Genomic DNA, 26,298 nt, shown 5'->3' with positions numbered 1-26,298 from the left:
GCCTTGACGGGACCACTAAACTTAAGGCAAAACGCAGTGTGAGTATTCTTATTTTACTTTGGGCAAAACTCAGATTGAGAACAGGTGGTCCAAGTATGGTACAATCCCTTGAAGGAAGCACACTGACCAAAAGTTTTTCTCCTTTAATATACTGCAGTGATCATATTATATGGCACTGTAAACTTAAAATTGCAAATTGTGCCCTATTATCCAGTTAAATCGTCTCTTTTCCATTAGGTGTATGTCATGACATGACTAAACGCAGACAAGCTAAATGCGTTTTTACTGCGTTTTGCTCAATGCGTTTTTTAAGTCAAATCTATTGTCTTGAGGGCTCAAAAATGCAGTAAAAACGCAAAAAGAATTGACATGCTGCATCTTGGCTGAATCTTGAAAAACGCAGCCAAGATGCAGCGAACAAAAGATGCCCAGTGTGAACAGCAAAATCGAAATCTCAGACTTTGCTGGGAGAAGGAAATGCATGCATTTTGGTGCATCTCTGTGACCTCAAAAACACCCCAAAAACGCAGCTAAAAATGCCTTGTGTGAACTTAGCCTTAAGGCCGCTTTACACGCTACAATATATCTTACAATGTGTCGGCGGGGTCACGTCGTAAGTGACGCACATCCGGCATTGTAAGGTACATTGTAGTGTGTGACAGGTACGTGCGATTGAACATTAAAACATTCATCGCACGCACGTCTTTGAATCCTGACAAATTGCACGTCGGGTTGTTTAATGTTCCCGAGGCAGCACACATCGCAGTGTGTGACACCCCGGGAACATTGAACAGATCTTACCTGAATCCTGCGGCTCCAGCCGGCAATGCGGAAAGAAAGAGGTGGGCGGGATGTTTACGTCCCGCTCATCTCCGCCCCTCCGCTTCTATTGGCCGGCTGCCGCGTGACGTCGCTGTGACGCCGAACGTTCCTCCCACTCCAGGAAGTGGACGTTCGCCGCTCACATCGAGGTCGTATGGACGGGTAAGTACGTGGGACGGGGGTTAATCGTTTGTGCGGCACATTCAACAAATTGAACGTGCCACACATACGATGGGGGCGTTGCAAATCGCATACGAAATGATATGCGAAATTGCAATGTGTAAAGCAGGCTTTAGAACTACAAAGTGTTGAGTGATGTAGATGTGTCATTTTAATCATGGCGCATGCTGGGAAGAGACTTCCTGTTTCTATATAGGACTTAGGGGTACTTCTTACATAGCGAGATCACTAGCTGCTGAGTCACAGATTTTGTGACGCACCAGTGACCTCATCAGCGATATCGCTGTGTGTGACACTGAGCAGCGACCTGGCCTCTGCTGTGAAATCGCTGCTCGTTATACACAGTGCTGGTTCATTTTTTGCTTGTTGCTCTCCCGCTGTGAAGCACACATCGCTGTGTTTGACAGCGAAAGAGGAACAATCTGAATGTGCGCTGGTAACCAGAGTAAATATCGGGTAACCAAGCAAAGCATTTTGCTTAGTTACCCGATATTTACCTTGGTTACCAAGCGCAGCATCGTTTCCACGAGTCGCTGCGGGCTGGTAGCTGGTCGCTGGTGAGATCTCCCTGATTGAAAGCTCACCAGCGACCATGTAGCGACGCACCAGCAATCCTGACCAGGTCATATCGTGGTCGGAATCGCTGGTACGTCGTTTAGTGAGACGGTACCCTTAGAAGGATTCAAATAGGTCATGAAGGAATTAAAAACAGACTGACATACATCATAGGTCATGTCCCTGCCTTTGATGCGGGTTCGCACGCTAGCCCACATCTTTCCCTGCACGTCAGCTGATTTAATCAGCCGACATGTCTAACAGCAGCGAGTGGATGGAATATTCACCCACTGCTGTTAACCAGTGGCAGCGAGAATTAAGACAAGCTGGCAGGAAGGGTCATTCCCGACCCCCCATCGGCGTGATCGCAGGGTACCGATGGGTTGTCATTGACAGTCGGTGGTCAACTGATGACCCCTGTGTTTGTCATGATGAACTTCCTGTGAATGTGGAATGTCAGTGTTCACAAGAGATCAAGATTTCTGCTGTACAGAGAAGTGCTGATGCCCTGCTCTGTACAGGACAAGTGATTGGACAATTACAGCTTCAAGTCGCTTAAGGGTACTAGTAAATATAAAGTAGGGGGAAAAGTTTAAAAACAGGGATAAAAGAAAAATATTCAAATCGTCCTCTTTTTGCCCCATTGAAAATATAATGTAAAAATAAAAATAAATAAATACACATTTGGTATTGCCACATTCAGAAATATCCAAATCAAAATCTAAAATAAATTACCGTATTTTTCACATTATAACCACGCACTTTTCCTCACAAAATATTTGGGGGAATATGAGGGGTACGTCTAATAATCCGAAAGTAGCTTACCGTGGGGAGGTGGAGAGGGGTCAAAAAAGATGCTGCAGGCCGCGGACACTGTGTTGCAGCTGCGGACAGTGAGGTAGGGGCTGCTATTGTGAAAATGTCGGCGGTGCGGGTTTCAAATAATGGCACCCGAAGTCGGCGTGTGCGCAGATAGAGCGCTCTCTTTAAGATCTCATCTGCGCACACGCTGCCTCCGGACCATTTATCTCCGTGCATCGGACTTAAGGAAAATGGCGCCCGAAGATAGCGCGTGCGCAAATGAGATCTTGGCTTGTCATTGAGCTGAGCCCCATCTGCGCACGAGTCTACTCCATGCGCCATTTCTTTGAATCCCGCACCGCTGACAGTTTCCGGATGCTCCTCCTGCAACACAGCGCCTGCAGCGAGCATCTGGGACACCCACTGCACTGCACGCAGTATCGCCCCTGCCTCCTGTGACCCCGCTCCACCACCGCTTGTGCCCCCCCTCCAGTAAGATACCACCGGATTATAAGACGGACCCCAAATTTTTTCCTTTTTTCTCTAAATTTGGGGCGCCTTATAATCCACTGCGTCTTACAAAACGAAAAGTACGGTAATTTTCTTGGTTAACAGCTTAACGGGAACCAATCAGAAGGTTTTTGCCATATACAGTACAGGCACTGCCATACTGGTGCAAGGATGTTGATTCAAATCCCACCTTCAGTTTACAGATTGGATGTTTGATTGCTGAAAAATCCTTCATCAAACTTTCAGAAATTAAGCCATTGGGGAGGTGGCTTGAGCATCGGGGAGGGACTATGTGGGTCGGCTCCTCAGGAACGTTTCCTCCTCCTGGCTTGCCTACTCTTTAAATTTTGCACCGCCATTGCCATCGGCGCAAGTGCATTGCTAGTATGATCTCAATAAAATGGTGCTTGAATCAGCGCATGCACATAACCACTAGTGATGTGTCGGTCGCAAACGATCCGACACACAGATCCGGCCGCTGTCGGTCACAGCAGGGAGCCTGATCACCATTGAGAGCCACTAAAATATCTAAACGGCTCTTTTCGCCACTGAAACCCTGCCCACCCGCGGCTAAACTCCGCCTACTCAACAATCTAATTGGTCACTTGTAAGTGGGTGGCGTTTAGCCGCGGGTGGGCGGGGGTTTTGCGGCGTTATAATAATCTTAAATATCTGTTCACCTGGGGTGAACACATATTTAATAAGGAGCCGAGAACGATCAAGCTCTTTTTGGTGAGCGGAGCCATGGGAACAGGATCACCAAAAAGAGTCGGACTGCCCATCACTAATAACCACGATCTCCGGAGCCATTTTATTGAAGACAATGTGGAGACAAATGAGTGACAGCGGTGGATGCACAGGTTGAATTTGGTTTTCCTCAACGCATGCGCAACGCTCATAGTCATCTTCACAGTGTCCTTAGTAAAATGACGCCGAAGATGGCAGTATGCGCATGCGCTGATTTTGGCACAATTTTATTAAAGACACCGTCACTCTAGCAATGCACATGCGTCACTAACATCAGCAATAGCAGTGTGAAATTTAGATAAAGGAGGCAAGCCAGAAGGAAGCATTCCTGAGGGCCTGGTCCACATCCCACCCTGATGCTCAAGCCACTCCACCAAGGACGTTATTTCTGAAGCATTGATAAAGGGTTTTTCTGCAATCAAGCATCCAATCTCTAAACTGGAGGTATGAGATCAATCAGCGTCCTAGCCCCTCAATGGTAGTGCCTGCACTTTATGTGTGAAAAACCTGCTGGGTGGTTCCCTCAAACGGAGAATTAAAAAAAATTGAGTTACGTTTTTGGCTTTTTTTTTTTTTTGCTTGCTGAAATATTACAATAAAATGCAATAATAGGCGATCAAAACATCACATTTAACCAAAAAATTGTATCAGTAAAACACCAGCTCAAAAAATAAGCCATCACCGGGCCCGATCCCAAAAAATGAGAACGTTACGGGTTTCAGAAAATGGAGACACAAGCACATTTATTTTGGAGGTCAGTTTTACCATATAGTGAACATGGAGAATTAAAGAAATAAATAGTGGAATTCCTTTTTTGTGCAATTTCACTGCTTTTGGATTTTTTTCCCCCGGAATTCCAGTACAATATGGGCCAGAATGGTGTCATTCAAAAGTACAACTCGCCCTGCAGAAAACAAGCCCTCACACGGCTGTACTGATGGAAAAACACAAAAGTTATGGCTCTTGGAAGAAAAGGAGAAAACGGAAAATCCCGGGGTGAAGGGGTTAATCACGTGATGTTATAGAGCCAGTTTTTCTTAAACGGACATGCGGCCGTGCAGTACCGTACACCGGGGTCATTACCGGCACCGGCGGAGAGCCACGTGTGGTACCGGCCGCTGGGTCTGCCTGGCTCTCCCCGGCCTCCCCTCGCCCCGGCTCTCCGGCCTCCCCTCGCCCGCGGCCCTCAGGCCTACCTCATGGGCTCCGCTGTCATGTCTCTCCTCCGCCCGGCTCGTGTCTCGGCCTCCCGCTCACCGATGCGCGTCCATTCCCCGGAGATCCTGTAAGAGGGGGGAGGGGATGACGAGGACAAAATACAGACAAGTGAGAATCTCCTCAGCAGGCGGCGCGGCCTGTACGCCGGGGGGACGTGACGGGGCAGGCGGCGGCTTCAGCGCTACAGCCCGGCCACTGCCGCCCTCTCACTACAGCGCTGAGGATCGCTCCCTTCCCTGCCAGCCCGCTCCTCCCCGCCTCCCCGGATCACACAGACAGTACTCGGCGAAGACCCAGAAACAAAGCAGTTACCGCCATCTTGTCGGAGGAGGGAGCAGAGAGACGCATCGAATTGGCGCTCTCTCCCCCCGCCCGCACTGCTGAGCGCTGATTGGATGAACCCGGCTCTGGAGAGATTTTCTGAATGGCTGACGGCGCGGAACAAGGAGGCTGTTGCCAGGGGGTGTGACGTCAGCAGTATCCCTAATTCTGATTTGTCCAGTCCAGTAGGAGGTGCCGCTGGTTGCTGTACGGCACAATGGCTGCCTCCTGGATGGTAAAGTGCGTCGACTGGACTCCTCCTGGATTGTACAGTTAGTGGCCGCCTCCTGGACTATACAGTGGACTGGCCTCCTCCTGGACTATACAGTTAGTGGCCGCCTCCTGGACTATACAGTGGCCGCCTCCTGGACTATACAGTGGCCGCCTCCTGGACTATACAGTGGACTGGCCTCCTCCTGGACTATACAGTGGACTGGCCTCCTCCTGGACTATACAGTGGACTGGCCTCCTCCTGACCTGTACAGTGGACTGGCCTCCTCCTGGACTATACAGTGGACTGGCCTCCTCCTGACCTGTACAGTGGACTGGCCTCCTCCTGACCTGTACAGTGGACTGGCCTCCTCCTGACCTGTACAGTGGACTGGCCTCCTCCTGACCTGTACAGTGGACTGGCCTCCTCCTGACCTGTACAGTGGACTGGCCGCCTCCTGACCTGTACAGTGGACTGGCCGCCTCCTGACCTGTTCAGTGGACTGGCCGCCTCCTGACCTGTTCAGTGGACTGGCCGCCTCCTGACCTGTACAGTGGACTGGCCGCCTCCTGACCTGTACAGTGGACTGGCCGCCTCCTGACCTGTACAGTGGACTGGCCGCCTCCTGACCTGTACAGTGGACTGGCCGCCTCCTGACCTGTACAGTGGACTGGCCGCCTCCTGACCTGTACAGTGGACTGGCCGCCTCCTGACCTGTACAGTGGACTGTCCGCCTCCTGACCTGTACAGTGGACTGGCCTTCTCCTGACCTGTACAGTGGACTGGCCGCCTCCTGACCTGTACAGTGAACTGGCCGCCTCCTGACCTGTACAGTGGACTGGCCGCCTCCTGACCTGTACAGTGGACTGGCCTCCTCCTGACCTGTAGAGTGGACTGGCCTCCTCCTGACCTGTACAGTGGACTGGCCTCCTCCTGACCTGTACAGTGGACTGGCCGCCTCCTGACCTGTACAGTGGACTGGCCTCCTCCTGACCTGTACAGTGGACTGGCCTCCTCCTGACCTGTACAGTGGACTGGCCTCCTCCTGACCTGTACAGTGGACTGGCCTCCTCCTGACCTGTACAGTGGACTGGCCTCCTCCTGACCTGTACAGTGGACTGGCCGCCTCCTGACCTGTACAGTGGACTGGCCGCCTCCTGACCTGTACAGTGGACTGGCCGCCTCCTGACCTGTACAGTGGACTGGCCGCCTCCTGACCTGTACAGTGAACTGGCCGCCTCCTGACCTGTACAGTGAACTGGCCGCCTCCTGACCTGTACAGTGGACTGGCCGCCTCCTGACCTGTACAGTGGACTGGCCGCCTCCTGACCTGTACAGTGGACTGGCCTCCTCCTGACCTGTACAGTGAACTGGCCGCCTCCTGACCTGTACAGTGGACTGGCCGCCTCCTGACCTGTACAGTGGACTGGCCGCCTCCTGACCTGTACAGTGGACTGGCCGCCTCCTGACCTGTACAGTGGACTGGCCGCCTCCTGACCTGTTCAGTGAACTGGCCGCCTCCTGACCTGTACAGTGGACTGGCCGCCTCCTGACCTGTACAGTGGACTGGCCGCCTCCTGACCTGTACAGTGGACTGGCCGCCACCTGGATGGCACAGTGGCCGCCACCTGGATGGGACAGTGGCCGCCTCCTTACGATATAGTGGACTGAACTGTAGAGTGGCCGCCTCCCATACGGTACAGTGGCCACCTCCTGACCTGTACACTGGGTGCCTCCCGGCCTGTACACTGGCCGCCTCCCGGCCTGTACACTGGCCGCCTCCCGGCCTGTACACTGGCCGCCTCCCGGCCTGTACACTGGCCGCCTCCCGGCCTGTACACTGGCCGCCTCCCGGCCTGTACACTGGCCGCCTCCCGGCCTGTACACTGGCCGCCTCCCGGCCTGTACACTGGGCGCCTCCCGGCCTGTACACTGGGCGCCTCCCGGCCTGTACACTGGCCGCCTCCCGGCCTGTACACTGGCCGCCTCCCGGCCTGTACACTGGGCGCCTCCCGGCCTGTACACTGGGCGCCTCCCGGCCTGTACACTGGCCGCCTCCCGGCCTGTACAGTGGACTGGCCGCCTCCCGACCTGTACAGTGGACTGGCCGCCTCCTGACCTGTACAGTGGACTGGCCGCCTCCTGACCTGTACAGTGGATTGGCCGCCTCCTGACCTGTACAGTGAACTGGCCGCCTCCTGACCTGTACAGTGGACTGGCCGCCTCCTGACCTGTACAGTGGACTGGCCGCCTCCTGACCTGTACAGTGGACTGGCCGCCTCCTGACCTGTACAGTGGACTGGCCTCCTCCTGACCTGTACAGTGAACTGGCCGCCTCCTGACCTGTACAGTGAACTGGCCGCCTCCTGACCTGTACAGTGGACTGGCCGCCTCCTGACCTGTACAGTGGACTGGCCGCCTCCTGACCTGTACAGTGGACTGGCCGCCTCCTGACCTGTTCAGTGAACTGGCCGCCTCCTGACCTGTACAGTGGACTGGCCGCCTCCTGACCTGTACAGTGGACTGGCCGCCTCCTGACCTGTACAGTGGACTGGCCGCCACCTGGATGGCACAGTGGCCGCCACCTGGATGGGACAGTGGCCGCCTCCTTACGATATAGTGGACTGAACTGTAGAGTGGCCGCCTCCCATACGGTACAGTGGCCACCTCCTGACCTGTACACTGGCCGCCTCCCGGCCTGTACACTGGCCGCCTCCCGGCCTGTACACTGGGTGCCTCCCGGCCTGTACACTGGCCGCCTCCCGGCCTGTACACTGGCCGCCTCCCGGCCTGTACACTGGGCGCCTCTCGGCCTGTACACTGGCCGCCTCCCGGCCTGTACACTGGCCGCCTCCCGGCCTGTACACTGGGCGCCTCCCGGCCTGTACACTGGCCGCCTCCCGGCCTGTACAGTGGACTGGCCGCCTCCCGACCTGTACAGTGGACTGGCCGCCTCCCGACCTGTACAGTGGACTGGCCGCCTCCCGACCTGTACAGTGGACTGGCCGCCTCCCGACCTGTACAGTGGACTGGCCGCCTCCTGACCTGTACAGTGGACTGGCCGCCTCCTGACCTGTACAGTGGACTGGCCTCCTCCTGACCTGTATAGTGGACTGGCCTCCTCCTGACCTGTACAGTGGACTGGCCGCCACCTGGATGGCACAGTGGCCGCCACCTGGATGGGACAGTGGCCGCCTCCTTACGATATAGTGGACTGAACTGTAGAGTGGCCGCCTCCCATACGGTACAGTGGCCACCTCCTGACCTGTACACTGGGTGCCTCCCGGCCTGTACACTGGCCGCCTCCCGGCCTGTACACTGGCCGCCTCCCGGCCTGTACACTGGGCGCCTCCCGGCCTGTACACCGGGCGCCTCCCGGCCTGTACACTGGCCGCCTCCCGGCCTGTACACTGGCCGCCTCCCGGCCTGTACACTGGCCGCCTCCCGGCCTGTACACTGGGCGCCTCCCGGCCTGTACACTGGCCGCCTCCCGGCCTGTACAGTGGACTGGCCGCCTCCTGACCTGTACAGTGGACTGGCCGCCTCCTGACCTGTACAGTGGACTGGCCGCCTCCTGACCTGTACAGTGGACTGGCCGCCTCCTGACCTGTACAGTGGACTGGCCGCCTCCTGACCTTTACAGTGGACTGGCCTCCTCCTGACCTGTACAGTGGACTGGCCTCCTCCTGACCTGTATAGTGGACTGGCCTCCTCCTGACCTGTACAGTGGACTGGCCGCCACCTGGATGGCACAGTGGCCGCCACCTGGATGGGACAGTGGCCGCCTCCTTACGATATAGTGGACTGAACTGTAGAGTGGCCGCCTCCCATACGGTACAGTGGCCACCTCCTGACCTGTACACTGGGTGCCTCCTGACCTGTACACTGGGTGCCTCCCGGCCTGTACACTGGGTGCCTCCCGGCCTGTACACTGGGCGCCTCCCGGCCTGTACACTGGGCGCCTCCCGGCCTGTACACTGGGCGCCTCCCGGCCTGTACACTGGGCGCCTCCCGGCCTGTACACTGGGCGCCTCCCGGCCTGTACACTGGCCACCTCCCGGCCTGTACACTGGGCGCCTCCCGAGTCCCGGCCTGTACACTGGGCGCCTTCCGGCCTGTACACTGGGCGCCTTCCGGCCTGTACACTGGCCGCCTCCCGGCCTGTACACTGGCCGCCTCCCGGCCTGTACACTGGCCGCCTCCTGGACGATAAATTGGCTGAATTTCGACAGGTAGAGTGGCCGCCTCACAGACTGTACAGTGGCCACCTCCTGAACGGTACAGTGGCCGCTCGGTCCGCTGTTCATGTGGCGGATGCCTGCAGGGTGCATTGCTTGCAGCATGGGGGAGACTGGCTAGGGGTAGATGCAGTGGCCTGTACTGACAGCCTGTTCTCATTAGGTCACATTCACACAGAGTTTGTGGAGAGGATCTGCCCCACAAACCTAAAAAGAACAACACTTCCTATTAATTTTTATGAGTAATCCAGTCACTTATGAGCGTATTTTCCTGAGAAGGTTGTGAAAAAAGCTAGTTGCAAAAAGGAGCGTGTGTGTGACATCTGACTGGAATCTGATCAATGCACTGTCCAGCGCCTTCCACCTGAAAAAAATATGTCTTGTAGGGCGGCTTCCGCATTTTTGCCCATTATTTGGTGAACTACTGGAGTACATGAAATCAATCCTGGGTGACTGGAGCACGCTTGCACCAAATTTTGCAACTTTTTCAAAAAGTTGCATTTGTTGGAAAAAAAAACATCTGAATGCCCAGTTGAGATAAAAATCAGAAAACCAAACCACAAAAGGCGCTAAAAGGCACAAATTATTTAATGAATATCTAAAATCACACTGAGAAGCTTTGCAGCAATTTTTGCCACATTTTGCAAAACATACTATTTTTATTCTGCTAATGGCTCTAAGAATTTTTGAATTGGGTACATGGGTTTAGGACTTGTCAAAAACCTCTGTGTGAACATAAACGTACGCTGTACACAACTGTGACATGTCTGACTCGTGTCGAGTGGCACTGGCCTCCATAGAGTAGAATGAATATATCACATCCAGGAACATCACAGATCTGAGATCTGCCAGAGTCGGAGGAGGTACTATTCTCATTTGTGGATAACTCTCGAATATTCAAGACTGGAGATTTGGGAGGCACGGATGCAAATCTGAAGGTTTCTGATTTGCTTCCACTTTCCATCCATGTCTCATGGATCTGGGCCTTAGTGATAAAATTGAGTAAAAATGCGTGAATCTACAGAGTTTTAATAGTTTGGAAACAAGCACAGCTCTCCAGTGAAAAAAAAAAAAAATGGAAGTGAAATAAACAGACACAATAAGGATGACACCTGAGAAAAAAAATCAGTCCATGTCTCAGAGATGGTAACATAGAAAAGAATATACCGCCACTCCAATTTCTTCAAGAATCATAAAGATGTATTCCATGAATCCATAGAGGTATAGTTCATTGTTACACGGTTCACCTTTAACAGCATGCTGTTTTCTTCAGCGCTCTATTGGGAGACCCAGACGATTGGGGTATAGCTACTGCCCTCTGGAGGCCACACAAAGCACTACATTAAAAGTGCAAGGCCCCTCCCCCTCTGGCTATACCCCCCCCGTGGTATCACGGGTTCTCCAGTTTTAGCTTTGTGTGCGAAGGAGGTCAGACATTCCATGCATAGCTCCACAGATTTTAGTCAGCAGTAGCTGCTGACTATTTCGGATGGAAGAAAAGAGGACACATATAGTGTCCCCAGCATGCTCCCTTCTCACCCGTGGATGGTGTTGTAAGGTTGAGGTACCTATTGCTGGTACAGGGCTGGAGCCTGACATGCTGTTTTCCTTCCACATCCCCTGGTAGGGCTCTGTGGAAGTGGGATCCTGCCGGCCTCTCAGCTCTGACGCCGGGCTCCATCCACAGACCCATTAGAACCTGATGGAGACGGAGCAGGAGTACGATCAGGGACAGGCCCTGCATCATACAGGTACTCTGTGTCCCCGGCAGGCACAGACACACTCCGGGCTGGCTGGGTGTTGTAGTGCGCCGGGGACCGCAACGTTGGAGTTAGTGTCCCTACAGATTACTGGGGGATTTTTTGTGTATGGGAACGCAGCGCCGACCCCCTCTGGACCGGGCGGCGCTGCTGTGACTTGTGGTGCGCCGGGGATCCGCCGTCCGCGCTTTTACGGCGGCGGCGGTTATAAATTGAGTCCCCGGCTTTTTGGGCCTAGGACGCCGGCAGCTCCGATTCGTTCCCGCCCCCACCCTGTCATTCAGGGTAGGGGAGAGACGCTGTTCGCTAGCAGCGACGAGGGCTGGAGCCTGATTTACATGCTCCAGCCCTCACACTAGGCACAGAGGGAAGCAGGCTTCCCGCTCTTAGCCAGGAACGCCCAGGGCCCGCCCCCCTTCTCTCTCAGGACGCCGGCAGCCATTACATGCAGTCTGGCTGGAGGAAGGACGCAAGGCTCTGGGAGACCTGGACTAGGGGCTATCTGGCGACCACACACCCGCTTTTTAAGCGGGCGGTAAGCGATTTTTCTGTGCTGGTCCCTCTAGTGCCTCACGGTGTATCGGTGTACTGTGTAGGATATAGAGATATTGTATTTCTTGCACTGTGAGGTCGCTTCTGGCTGCATCTCCCAGATCCCTCTGTGGAAGCAACAACATGCCATCCTCAAAACGCAAGGCTGCCAAGGCTAGGGCTGTGTATACTGCGTGTGCTGCATGTGGGGCTAATCTACCAGCAGGCTCCGATGACCCCCATTGTGTGCAATGCTCCGACCCGGTGCTGCTTCGCCAGCCGGAGTCAGGAGAGGTAGTGACCCAGGCTGAGACGCTTGTAAGTTCTGCCCCGGTGACAGGGACAGACTTTGCAGTCTTTGCTGATAATATGTCTGTGTCTATGGCAAAAATCCTTGAAACCTTGCAATCTATGCATGGGGCTCAGTCTTTGGGCACGGCGAGGCCTCTGTCCTCAGGTCCCCCTCACTTGGAATTAATCCAGCCCACAGGGGGGTCCCCGGCTTCACAGGCCGAGGATTATGACTCAGATGATAGCCCCAGCCACCCTAAGCGAGCTCGCTGGGAAAGACCCTCGACGTCATCACACTGCTCAGGGTCTCAGCGCAATCAGTCTCCCTGTGATGTGTCTGATGAGAGTGATCAGGAATCCATTCCTGGAACCCCTCTCAACCTGGATACCCCTGATGGGGATGCCATGGTAAACGACCTTATCTCAGCCATCAATAGGCTGTTGGATATTTCTCCCCCAGCCCCTTCAGCAGAAGAGGCGGCTGCGGAGCAGGAGAAGTTTCGTTTCCTTTATCCCAAGCGTAAATTGAGTGCTTTGTTGGATCACGCTGACTTCAGAGAATCAATCCAGAAGCACGACGCTCACCCAGAAAGGCGTTTCTCTAAACGATCTAAAGATACGCGTTTCCCTTTCCCCCCTGAGGTGGTCAAGCGCTGGACACAGTGTCCAAAGGTAGACCCCCCGATTTCCAAACTCGCAGCTAGGTCCATAGTTGCAGTGGAGGATGGCGCTTCACTTAAAGATGCCAATGACAGACAGATGGACCTTTGGTTAAAATCTGTCTATGAAGCTATCGGCGCGTCGTTTGCTCCGGCATTCGCAGCCGTATGGGCACTCCAGGCTATTTCAGCTGGCTTAGCAAAAGTGGATGCTATCATACATCCAGTAGTGCCGCAAGTGGCGCACCTTACCACGCAGATGTCGGCGTTTGCGTCTTACGCTATCAATGCGGTCCTAGAATCTACCAGTCGCACCTCAATGGCGTCCGCCAATTCGGTAGTTTTGCGCAGAGCCTTGTGGTTAAAGGACTGGAAAGCAGATGCTGGTTCCAAAAAATGTTTAACCAGTTTGCCATTATCTAGAGATAGACTGTTTGGCGAGCCATTGGCTGATATCATTAAGCAGTCCAAGGGTAAAGACTCCTCTTTACCACAACCCAGAACAACCAAACCTCAGCAGAAAAAGTGGCAGCAGAGGTTTCAGTCCTTTCGAGGTTCGGGCAAGACACCGTTTACCTCGTCCAAAGGGACTCAGAGGACGCAAAGAAACTCAGATTCGTGGCGGGCTCACACGCGCCCCAAGAAAGCAAATGGAGGTACCACTTCCAAAGCGGCTACCTCATGACTTCCAGCCCCCTCCCTCCGCATCGCCGGTCGGGGGCAGGCTCTCCCGCTTTTCCGGCATTTGGATGTCACAGGTCAAAGACCGGTGGGTGACGGACATTTTGTCTCGCGGGTACAGAATCGAGTTCAATTCTCGTCCTCCAGCTCGGTTCTTCAGAACCTCCCCACATCCAGACCGAGCAGATGCTCTGCTGCAGGCGGTGGACTCCCTAAGAGCGGAAGGAGTGGTGATCCCAGTCCCTCCTCAGGAACAAGGGCAAGGGTTTTACTCCAATCTCTTTGTGGTTCCAAAAAAGGACGGCTCGTTCCGTCCTGTTCTGGACCTAAAACGGCTCAACAAACATGTGCACGCCAGGAAGTTCCGGATGGAAACCCTGCGTTCTGTCATTGCCTCAATGTCCAGAGGAGACTTCCTTGCCTCAATAGACATCAAAGATGCTTATCTCCACGTGCCAATTGCTACAGAACATCAACGTTTTCTACGTTTTGTGATAGGAGACGACCATTTTCAGTTCGTAGCTCTGCCATTTGGTCTGGCGACAGCCCCACGGGTCTTCACCAAGGTCATGGCGGCGGTGGTAGCAGTCTTGCACTCTCAGGGACACTCGGTGATCCCTTACCTAGACGATTTATTGGTCAAAGCTCCCTCTCAAGAGGCATGTCAGCGCAGCCTGAATGCTACGCTGGAGACCCTACAGTCTTTCGGATGGATCATCAACTTTCCAAAGTCGATCCTATCACCGACTCAATCACTAACGTATCTTGGCATGGAGTTTCATACTCTAGCAGCGATAGTGAAGCTTCCGCTGAACAAGCAGCGGTCACTACAGACAGGGGTGCAATCTCTTCTGCAGGGCCAGTTGCATCCCTTGCGGCGCCTCATGCATTTCCTAGGGAAGATGGTGGCAGCCATGGAAGCAGTTCCCTTTGCGCAGTTTCATCTGCGCCCACTTCAATGGGACATTCTCCGCCAATGGGACGGGAAGTCAACGTCCCTGGACAGGAAAGTCTCGCTTTCCCAGACGGCCAAGGACTCCCTACAATGGTGGCTCCTTCCCACCTCATTGTCTCAGGGAAGATCCTTCCTGCCCCCATCCTGGGCAGTAGTCACGACAGATGCGAGTCTGTCAGGGTGGGGAGCAGTATTTCTCCACCACAGGGCTCAGGGGACGTGGACTCCGCAGGAGTCCACCCTTCAGATCAATGTTCTGGAGATCAGAGCAGTGTATCTTGCTCTACTGGCCTTCCAACAGTGGCTGGAAGGAAAGCAGATCCGAATCCAATCGGACAACTCCACAGCGGTGGCATACATCAACCACCAAGGAGGGACGCGCAGTCGGCAAGCCTTCCAAGAAGTCCGGCGCATTCTAATGTGGGTGGAGGACAGAGCATCCACCATATCCGCGGTTCACATCCCAGGCGTAGAAAACTGGGAAGCAGACTTCCTCAGTCGCCAGGGCATGGACGCAGGGGAATGGTCCCTTCACCCGGACGTGTTTCAGGAAATCTGTCGCCGCTGGGGAGTGCCGGACATCGACCTAATGGCATCCCGGCACAACAACAAGGTCCCGGCATTCATGGCGAGGTCGCGCGATCAAAGAGCTCTGGCGGCAGACGCCTTGGTTCAAGATTGGTCGCAGTTTCAGCTCCCATACGTGTTTCCGCCTCTGGCGCTCTTGCCCAGAGTGCTACGCAAGATCAGATTCGAGTGCAGCCGCATCATACTCGTCGCTCCAGACTGGCCGAGGAGGTCGTGGTATCCGGATCTGTGGCATCTCACGATCGGTCGACCGTGGTCACTGCCAGACCGACCAGACTTACTGTCCCAAGGGCCGTTTTTCCATCAGAATTCTGCGGCCCTGAACCTGACTGTGTGGCCATTGAGTCCTGGATCCTAGCATCTGCAGGATTATCTCAAGGAGTCGTTGCCACAATGAGACAAGCTAGAAAGTCGAATTCGGCTAAGATCTACCACAGAACGTGGAAGATTTTCTTATCCTGGTGCTCTGCTCAGGGGGTGTCTCCCTGGCCATTTGCATTGCCCAAGTTTCTTTCCTTCCTGCAATCGGGGTTAGAAAAGGGCTTGTCGCTCAGCTCCCTTAAAGGGCAAGTTTCGGCACTATCCGTGTTTTTTCAGAAGCGTCTAGCACGTCTTTCTAAGGTGCGCACGTTCCTGCAGGGGGTCTGTCATATTGTGCCCCCGTACAAGCGGCCGTTAGATCCATGGGATCTGAACAGGGTACTAGTTGCTCTCCAGAAGCCGCCCTTCGAGCCTCTGAAGGAAGTTTCCTTTTCTCGGCTGTCACAGAAAGTGGCGTTTCTTGTTGCGATCACATCGCTTCGGCGAGTGTCTGAGCTGGCAGCTCTGTCATCCAAGGCTCCCTTCCTGGTGTTCCACCAGGACAAGGTAGTGCTGCGCCCTATTCCGGAGTTTCTCCCTAAGGTCGTATCCTCTTTTCATCTTAATCAGGATATATCCTTGCCTTCTTTTTGTCCTCATCCGGTTCACCGGTATGAAAAGGACTTACGTTTGCTAGATATGGTGAGAGCACTCAGAATCTACATTTCCCGCACGGCGCCCATGCGCCGTGCCGATGCACTTTTTGTCCTTGTCGCTGGTCCGCGCAAGGGGTTGCAGGCTTCTAAAGCCACCCTGGCTCGATGGATCAAAGAACCAATTCTAGAGGCCTACCGTTCTGCGGGGCTTCCGGTTCCTTCAGGGCTAAAAGCCCACTCAACCAGAGCCGTGGGTGCGTCCTGGGCATTACGTCACCAGGCTTCGGCTCAACAGGTGTGCCAGGCAGCTACCTGGTCCAGTCTGCACACTTTCACCAAGCATTATCAGGTGCATACCTATGCTTCGGCGGATGCCAGCTTAGGTAGAAGAGTCCTGCAGGCGGCAGTGACACCCCCGTAGGGGAGGGCTGTTTTGCAGCTCTAACATGAGGTATTTCTTTACCCACCCAGGGACAGCTTTTGGACGTCCCAATCGTCTGGGTCTCCCAATAGAGCGCTGAAGAAGAAGGGAATTTTGTTACTTACCGTAAATTCCTTTTCTTCTAGCTCTTATTGGGAGACCCAGCACCCGCCCTGTTGTCCTTCGGGATGTTTTTTTGTTGTTTGCGGGTACACATGTTGTTCATGTTGAACGGTTTTTCAGTTCTCCGATGTTATTCGGAGTTAATTTGTTTAAACCAGTTATTGGCTTCCTCCTTCTTGCTTTGGCACTAAAACTGGAGAACCCGTGATACCACGGGGGGGGTATAGCCAGAGGGGGAGGGGCCTTGCACTTTTAATGTAGTGCTTTGTGTGGCCTCCAGAGGGCAGTAGCTATACCCCAATCGTCTGGGTCTCCCAATAAGAGCTAGAAGAAAAGGAATTTACGGTAAGTAACAAAATTCCCTTCTTTTAAGAAGGCTGTTTAAGGCCTCTTTCACACGTTCGTGAAAAACCAAGCACGTTTTTCACGGACGTGTCAGAGGTGCGTTTTGCCCTCCGTGAGCTGTGTTTATTGCCTACGTGTGTTCTCTGTGTGTTCTCCGTGATAACACACGGAGAACAGGAACTTTCTATTCACCTGTCCCTGGCTTTGCTGTCCGTGGTGCTGAACTTCGGTCTTCAGTCCTGCCGACTCCCCGGTCCTGCCGACTCCCCGCTGCTGCTGCTGCTTCCGGCCGCAGTGAAGTGAATATGCAATTAGCATAATGAGCGGCGGGCAGCAGCAAGTGACAGCAGCGGCAGAGACTGCAGGGCTGGAGAAGGTGAGTAAAGTTTTGGTTTTTTTCTCGCAGACACATGTCTTTTCTCCAGTGCGTGTCACACAGAACACATCTGTGTGGTCCGTTTGTGTTACGTGTGACCCGTTTGCGTTCCATGTGACACCCGTGATGCCCGAGAGAAAACGGACATGTTGCCGTGAGAAACACACGGACACACCTATGTACGGAAATTGGAGTGCTGATATATTCTTTTCTATATTTGATTTGAGATGCTTTCCCTATACCTGAGCAACAACATATTGTGAGTGCCGCTTGGAATCTCTTCCTTAGAGATGGTAACATAAAGATGTGTGATTGCAGCATAAAGAACCACTCCAGCATTTTCTTTTGTTTTTTTATATCAACACGAGTGGTGCTTTAAATGTACAGTCATGGACAAAAGTGTTGGCACCCTTCAAAATTGTTCCAGAAAATTTAAGTATTTCTTTCAGAAAATTATTGCAATTACACATTAAGTTATACACATATTTATTTCTTTTGAGTGTATTGGAACAACACATAAAAACCTGAGAAATGAAGGCAAGTTGGATATAATGTGACACAAAACTCTCACAATGGTGCAGCTGAAATTGTTGGCACCCTCAACTTAATATTTGGTTGCACACCCTTTGGAATAAATAACTGCAATTAATCACTTCTTATATCCATCACCAAGCTTCTTACATCTTTCAATTGTAATTTTAGATCACTCGTCTGTTGCAAACTGCTCTAGGTCTCTCGTATTTCTCCCAACAGCAATTTTAAGATCTCTCCACAGGTGTTCAATGGGATTTAGATTTGGCCTCATTGCTGCCATTTCAGCACTTTCCACCACTTTGTTTCCATCCACTTCTGGCTGCTTCTTGAAGTTTGGGTTCGTAGTCCTGCTGGAAGACCCATGACCTAGGATGCAAACCCAGCTTTCTGACATTGGATACTACATTGCTACCATAATTGCACTGGTAATCTTCAGATATCATGATGTCTTGCCCACAATGAAGGCACCCAGTGCCAGAGGCGGCAATACAACCCCTAAACATCCTTCAACCTGCACCATATTTGACTGTAGGTACTGTGTTGATTTCTTTGTAGGCCTCATTCCATTTTTGGTAAACAGAATGCTGTGCTTTTACCAAAAAGCTCTATCTTGGTCTCCTCATCTGTCCAAAAGATGCTTTACCAGAAGGATTTGGGCTTACCCGTGTAGATTTTGGCTAACTGCAGTCTAGCTTTTTTATGTCTGTGTCAGCAGTGGAGGTATCCCATTGCGTTTCATTTCATTCAAATGTCACAGATAGTTTGCGCTGACACTGAAGCACCCTGAGCCTACAGGACAGCTTGTTTTTCTTTGGAACTTTATTGGGGCTGCTTATCCACCATCTGGACTATCCTGCGTTGCAACCTTTCAGCAATTTTTCTCTGCCGTCCACATTCAGGGAGATTAATTACAGTGTGATGGTTTTGTAAACTTTTTAATTATGTTGCTCACCGTGGACAAAGAAACATCAGAATCTCTAGAGATGAACTTTCAACCTTGAGATTGTTGATATTTTTCAACAATTTTGGTTCTCAAGTCCTCAGACAGTTTTCTTCTCCTCTTTCTGTTTTCCATGTTTAGTGTGGCACACAGACACACAATGCAAAGATTGAGTCAACTTCTTTCTTTTCAACTGGTTTCAGGTGTGATTTTCATATTGCCCATACCTGTTACTTGCCACAGGAGAGTTTGAACAAGCAATCATATGCTTGAAAGATGTTTACCCACCATTTTGGAAAGATGCTAACAATTTTGTCTAGAAATAGAAAGGGTTAATGCCAGCTCACTGATCTTGCGATTCTCTGGGTCTCAGTCCCAGGTGTGGATAATCTGAACCCAAACAGAAGTAGAAGAGCAGCCTACCATAAATCAACAAAAGAAGCAAAGTTTCCAGGAAAGAAATGGGTATCCATATATTCTTTAAAATATTACTTTTATTTCTTGCTTAAAAACAGATGAAAAAAAACATCATCGACAAAAGAAAGGAGACAATACAGAGGGGATTACGTGTTTTGGTATGAAACCTTCATCATGGTCCATTTGCTGTAACAAAATGTGCACAAGATATGCATTCAATGGGACGCTATAGTTGATTTATGCCTACATTTATGTATACAGTGTCATACATCTGAGATTTCAATAACAGGTAAACATTAGGAAATTTTACTGACATTGAAAGGCTCAGACACAATCTACACTGATCCTGCTCTGCCCCCATCTATTTTGGGTGCCTGCTGGCACATAGGGATGAGAGTTACCAAAGTTAGGGACATCTTGATTGGTTACACTTTGTTACGGTGGGATGGGGTCTATGTTTTTTTGCCATAAAAATGAAAACGAAGTACCCTATGTTTTTGCATGTATTCCTACTTACTATCTATTTACTTACTGCAGGATATACATTCATTGTTTTATCCTAGGTTATATTAGCGTATTAATGTGCACGTACACTTTACCCTGGAACAGCTGAGGCGGCACATGTTTTCGGTTTTGATAGTCCACACTGAGCCTTTATCTCCTGGAATAACCACTTTAGGCTGGAGCTACACCGCTACTTTAGTTATGACCAATTTTTGTGGCCAAAAATCACTGTGCAACTGTTACATTGCAGCTTAATGCTGATGAATGTGGTTGCATTGAAACCTGCAATGCACAGCAACAAACATGGCGCAATAAGTTGGAACAGTTTTTGGTTTTCTGTGACTTACTTGTTGTAGTTACCCTGGGGTCACAATACAACCACATTCATCTACATGACACTGCAATGTAGAAGTGGCATACAAAGATTTTTGGACATATCATAGCCAAATAACCTGTGTAGAGCATAAAAGTGTCATGTTCTGTTGATCAGTGTCAGTCTTGGAGGGAGGACTCTCAACCATCTATGTTCTCACCTTTCTCGTGGATAGGTGATAAATTATTTTCTCTGGACAATCTTTTTATGTTATTTTTTATTGTATATTATTCCCTTTTGTGAATACCACTGAATTATTTTTATAAGGTTCAGACTCAAGCTCTGGTCTTCAAGAAAGCCGGGGAGATGGTTGGGTCTGGCTATCCACATACCCTCACCCATGGGTGTGTCTCATCTGAAAAGGGTGTCTGTTTGTTTGACACATGGTCACTGTAGGGAAGCTATGATGCCTCTGGAAGGAATTATCAGAAAGAGAGGATTAGCTTGTTCTAACCGGGACCGTGTGTAGAAGTTGGGATGCCTCTGGAAGAAATCCTCAGAGGGTAGAGATGATTCGCTTCTTCTGACCCGGGTCAGTGAGAGCAGGCTGAGATACCTCTACTGAGATACTTCTACGGAGAAGTATCTGAACCTGTGAGGGTGTACCGTGAGTGAAACTGACTGTAAACCATTTTGTTTTCTTGTTAATCCACAAAAGGGCTTGTATGATGTTATTTAAAAGAGCTTACTACGCTGTTTAATAAACCAATTGACCTTTCTAAGTAAAAAGTGGTCCTGTCGTTACCTTATGGAGCAAACAATCAGTAACCCCATCACATTTAGTGGAGAAATCGGGCAGCAATCCAGGAGGCATGTGTTGCGGCTGCAAGAGTGTTGTTTTCTGTGGATCAGCGGGTCGAAGAAGATTCTCCACACACTACACAGAGCTGTTTGTTGTTGATCAGCAGGTTCTCAAAGACTCCTGGAGCGGAGCAGCAGGCGTTTAAGCAGCACTAGCGTCTACAGCACCAGGTGCTTGGAGGTAAGTAAAGAATTTGTTACTGGACTGTTAGACTCGAGGAGCTTGGTGACCCTAGTGAGGGCAATGCCCGATGTCAACCTGATTCCCAGAAGAAAGATGGAAGTCAGCTGCAAAGAGGGCAGTTAAAGAATATCCAGAATGGTCATTGAGACGGACAAGTTGAAGGAGTCCATTGATGTTGGTGTAATACCAGATTTACCATATCATATATCATTATAACAGGCCAAGACTTTTTATCATTTTGGGACTTGTGGGAGAAATGGGAAGCATCCTGTTCCTTAGATAAGAGCGGGAATGGCCCTAAGGAAGCCACACCACCTATGGAGGTTTAAGGGGTTCCTTCTGTTATGTTGGTGTGTAATAAAGAGAATATAACACCTGCTAAATTTAACAATCCTGAGTTAGGAGTGACCAAAGAGAATTCTCCCAAGTTAGGAATCGGACTGGTAAAAAGGTAAGCAGTAGTATGACCATTTAAAATGAGGTAGCTCCAGAAAAGGATCTGAAACCTGATTGAGTGGAGACTTGATGTTCCAGGGTACCAGGAGAAGTGACAATGACTCCAGTGTAGTCTGGAAGTCTAAGAAAGTGGAAAAAGAGCGCAGTAAAGAAGAGCCAAGTAAAAGCTAAATCCTCCTCTCGATACTAGAGACGCAACAGGCAAAGAGAGGTGGAGCAAGTGTGCAGAGAAGGTTAAGTACCCTGCTGAGGAAGGCTCGTTGCCAATCACAACCACTGTTTTAGAGGCAGACAATAAGGTGTTGCAAGAGAAATTAATATTGGAAAAAGCTCACTGTAACAATAGAAATTAGTAGAATGAAATCACGGAAAAGGAACCGACAGGATGTAGTATTGGTGTTCTGTATGATTTTTGAGCATAAAGCAGATGCTTTGTACATCAAGAGTGCTATAGGAGAAGGAATCCTGGAGAGCGCTGCTGGAGGGAAAGTCCACAAAGATCACGGTGAGCAAACCGATGATCCCCCCCCCCCAGTGCTGGGGTGGCTGACAGAGGAAATTTGGCCAAAATTCTAGAGGGAAAAAAAGTATCGCATTGTGGAGTATGGCACCCTAACAGAAAAGGGAGAGAAATCTGAAAAGGAAAAAGGTGAAGACTCCAAAAGATAGCAAAAAGTGATGCTGCCAAGATCCAAGAGAAACCTGAAGGTGACACTGCAAAGACCTAAGAGGAAGTTGAAGGTAGTGTGTTGGAGACCCAAGAGAAAGCTGAAGCTGCAGAAGTAGAAAAAGGCACTGAAGAAGTAAAGTATAAACCAGAGGTCTCATCAGGAGCTAAGAGCTTGACTGAACCTACTGATATGAAAAAAAGAGTGAAGACATACAGAACGATTCTGCCAAGGAGTCTGAGAAACCAGAGGTCAAGGCTGACGATAAATCCAAGGACTCAGAAACTGCACCTAACTAGGTAGAGCCTTTAGAAACATTTTAGATCCAGGCTTTTCACATGTAGGCCGACAATGCTGAAGGCAGAGCACAGGCTACAGAGGGAACTGGACATTTAACGGGAGATGCATGAAACAGCCAAAGGGAAGGTGGCTGCATTAAACCATCATATCCAGCTTGTTGAAGAGGAGATGGATTGCACTCAGGAGCATCTAGCTATAACATTACGAAAACTGAAAGAGAGGTTTGGTATACCCAAGGAACTGTCTGGTAACAGTGGATGAGAAGATGTCTGCCCTGTTGCTCGTCACGGACCCAAAATGGAGGATCTGATAGGGGAGGTGCATGGCTCTGACAGATTTTTCTACAAGACAGTCTAAAGATTAGAGCGCAGTACCAGATCTGGTAGCCAGTCCTGCCTCTGCCTCCAAACTCCATCTCTCGCATCCTCCTCAGTTTAATGGTGACCCATAGTTATGCAGAGGATTACTGAACCAGTGCTCATTGCACATTAATCTTTTTCCCCACCACTTTGCCTCTGATCAAGCCTTCCTCATGTCCCATCTGGAGGTAGAGCTTTAGCCTGCATAAATCCTTTGTGGGAGAGAAACGATCCTTTGACCTCCAACATCCAGGTCTTTCTGGAGACCTTTTGCAAGGTGTTTGAAGAGCCAGGACAAACCATCTCTGCAGCATCATTGCTCCTTAGTCTGCGTCAGGGTACCCTTATTGTCAGTCAGTATACCAGATGCTTCAGAGCGCTTGCTTCAAAGTTGGGCTAGAATAATCAGGCTCTGATCACTGCTTTCTGAGAAGAACTGTCTTGTAGAATTCTGAGAAGAACTGTCTTGTAGAATTAAGGACGAACTGGCGGGCCATGATTTTTCCCTCCACATTGGACAGCCTGATCAACTTTGCCATCCAGATAGATCTTAGGTTTCAGGAACGGTCCAGGGAGGTGTCCCATGATAGGAGACCTCTGCACCTAGATCCCTCCTTCCAGAGACCACTCAGCCGTCTCCATCCACTTCCACTCCTGAACCTAAGCAAGAAGATCACCATATCTGCTTTTGTCCCAAGAAACTGGGAAATGCCAAAGCCTAGGGCTGGTTGGATTGGACACCCTAGGCGAAGATAATCCCTCTTCGCCTCTGACTTTAACCTTTCAAGTGTCAATAGAGGAGGTCCAGTTTATGGAGGTGGCATATCTGGACTCAGGTTTGGCTGGGAACTTCAAGCAGCAGCCCATGGTGGATCGACATCAGATTTCTGTTACCCCCTTTCTGAATACCCTGATGATTTTTTTAGTAGATGGGAAAGCTCTCTCTGAATCCATGCACTTTGTTACCGAACCTGCGGAGCTGCAAATTGGTAAGTTACACGTCAAGAAAATTGCCTTCTGTGTGCTTCTGGATCTAGCTCATTCTCTCCTTCTGGGCCTGCTGTGGCTAAGGATTCGTGAACTTGTCCTGCACTGGCGCTCAGGAGAAGTCAATAGTTGGGGACAGTCCTGGCACGAGAAATGTCTTCTCTCCATCCAACCTGTGCTGCCACCTCGATGCCTGTCCAGCCTGCTTGGTCTGCCTTCTGCCAATTGTTTTTTTTGCAGATGTCTTCAACAAAAAGGAAGCTGAGGTGCTAACCCCGTATAGACCTTATGATTGTTCCATAGACTTACTTTCTGGAGCCATTCCTCCTAGGGGTTGAATCTACTCCTTATCTCCTGCCAAGACACAGTCCATGTCTGAATACGTCAAGGAGAATCTGGCCAAGGGTTTTATACTGAAGTCCATGTAGCGCCGGCTTCTCTAGTGTGCCGGCACCCCGCGGTGTCCTAGCGCCATGTCCCTACTCCCTCCTCTTTCCTGCATGGCCATCCTCGTGCTGCACGATCCTCTGCTTACATGAACCCTGATGACCGGAGTTCCGCCAGATGTCCTGTCCTGGCTGCACCCGTGCCCGATGTCCTGTGTCTGATGTTCAGAAAATTAAACAAGAGGAGGGCACTACCAAATCTCCTGGAATCACCTCTGGCACAAAATAGAATATCTGAAAAGGAGAGAGAAAGAAGTGCCAGTAATGAGGGATCACAGGTGGCATGACACCACATGGTAGTGATCAATTTTTGTATGTATTTGTATTTGTTCAGTCAATAAAAATTCAGATACTTTTTTGATGTGACATCTGTGATTTAGTGATCCCTCATTATTGGCACTTCTTTCTCCTTTTCTGTGTCTGATGTGCCTTGCCTGGTGCCCTGAGTCTGATGAGCTGTGCCAGAAGATCTACACCTGCCTGTACCCGTTCTGCCTGTTCCCATCCAGACTGTGTTCCTGTTCTGCCCTGTTTCTCCCCCCAGCCCTGTTTGTCCTGCTTGTTCCCGTCCTACCTGTCTTGCCAGCCCCATTTGTCCTGCCTGTGCCTGTCCTGCCCGTTATATGACCCCGATCCTGCTGTACACTGCTCCGCTCAGCTGCAACATTCCTGGTTACTGACCTGGGAGTGGCACCTGGCATTCTAACTCGCGGCGGAGCTTAATCAAGCCCCTCCCACTAAAGGGTAAGCCTGGGTTCCCCCTATAGTCCAGTGGGTCCACTCACACTCGCCAACTCATCCCCAGCGGTGAGCGTTACAGTTTGCTCTGGTGATGGACTCCGCTAATAGCGGGCTGCTCCCCCATCGACAGCAGGACTCATTCCGACTCCCTGCAGTGGGCAACTGTCACACAGTGACTACTGGGGTTCCACCAGGTACATGGAAACCTTGGCGAGCGCTGCAACACACAGGGTACACGAGACAATGGTAGGCCCCGGCGCTAGGGAAAGGAGAGCAGGGTCACCTAAACTTACCTGAGGCTTATCCCTGCACTCCTTAACGTCCCTATACAGGTTATTTCACACCATTGCCGGTCACGTGCCTATCCCTGTCTGTCTCTGGACTGAGCCCTGTTTAGTGCGTAGTGCAGCAGGAACGCTAGTCCTGCTCTAAGTTAACCCTAGAACACGCAAGCAATTCAATCTACCATAGAAAACAAATGACCTAGCAGGCCTGCGAGGCCCCAGGTATGCGTTCTAGGGTTAAAGACACAGAGAGGATTATACAGACAGGGGTAAAATAAACAGCAATCATACAAAGCACTCCAAACGACAAGAGAATATAATGAGGAATGGACCAGAGGGGGAAAAAAAACAAAAGGACTAAGGAAGGAAAAAACTCAATACAGCTTTCATACAGAAAATGTTCTTTGAATGGTTTCCTGGTCCACAACTCACAGGTTCCTTAAGAGGTAAGCTAAGCAGAAGCTATCACCAGCGAATACCTGGGTTAGGTAAGTCTTTATAGCAGAAGTAGTTAGCAATAGAGAACAGCTCGCTATAGCTTTCATTCAGAGTTCTGGAGACCAGATGATCTACTTAACCTTAGCAGGGCTGGAAAAAGGAGAATCTGCACAACCAGCAGTATTAACCTAAGCAAGTGTGTATGAAGCCCTGCGCTGTGATCTCCTGACACCAGAAATAGGAGGCACCATGCTCCGTCGTGGTAACCTTGTGACAGCGACTGGCCAATTGAATGCCCTTTTTTATTTTGGTGTTTTTTCTTTCAGGCCTTCAGAGAGGGTGTGTGAAGGGGGGATACTGTAGCGCCAGCTTCCCTAATGTGCCGGTGCATCTGCCTCCGAGCAGTCCCCAAAGATATAGATAGCCTCCACATGTAAAGATTATGGTGATGTAGGGAAACAATACATAGGTAGAAAACAGATTCAGCAAAGATGAGGCCCAAACTATCTAAATAGGAAAGGACAGAAAAGAGCACTGTCTGCAGCCGTGCAATACCCTAGAAAAAGAACCAACACGC

At 50.8% G+C, this 26,298-nt stretch overlaps 1 protein-coding gene across 1 annotated transcript in view; it reads right to left on the bottom strand.

Annotated features, from left to right (window-relative positions):
• The window catches only part of ATRX (ATRX chromatin remodeler), a 355,842-nt gene extending 350,641 nt beyond the window's left edge, over window positions 1-5,201 (bottom strand). Inside the window, exons 1-2 of the mRNA XM_075323857.1 lie at window positions 5,146-5,201; window positions 4,812-4,898 (exon numbers count right to left, since the gene is read on the bottom strand). Of these exons, the coding sequence (XP_075179972.1) occupies window positions 4,812-4,831 (20 nt within the window). The 5' untranslated portion in view covers window positions 4,832-4,898; window positions 5,146-5,201. The remainder of the gene's footprint in view (window positions 1-4,811; window positions 4,899-5,145) is intronic.
• Window positions 5,202-26,298: the final 21,097 nt, after the last annotated feature.

Source organism: Anomaloglossus baeobatrachus, chromosome 9 (genome assembly GCF_048569485.1).
Source record: "Anomaloglossus baeobatrachus isolate aAnoBae1 chromosome 9, aAnoBae1.hap1, whole genome shotgun sequence".
Classification (NCBI taxonomy): Eukaryota; Metazoa; Chordata; class Amphibia; order Anura; family Aromobatidae; genus Anomaloglossus; species Anomaloglossus baeobatrachus.
The sequence above is the reverse complement of the archived record's forward strand: the minus strand, read 5'-3'. Positions and strand labels throughout refer to the sequence as shown.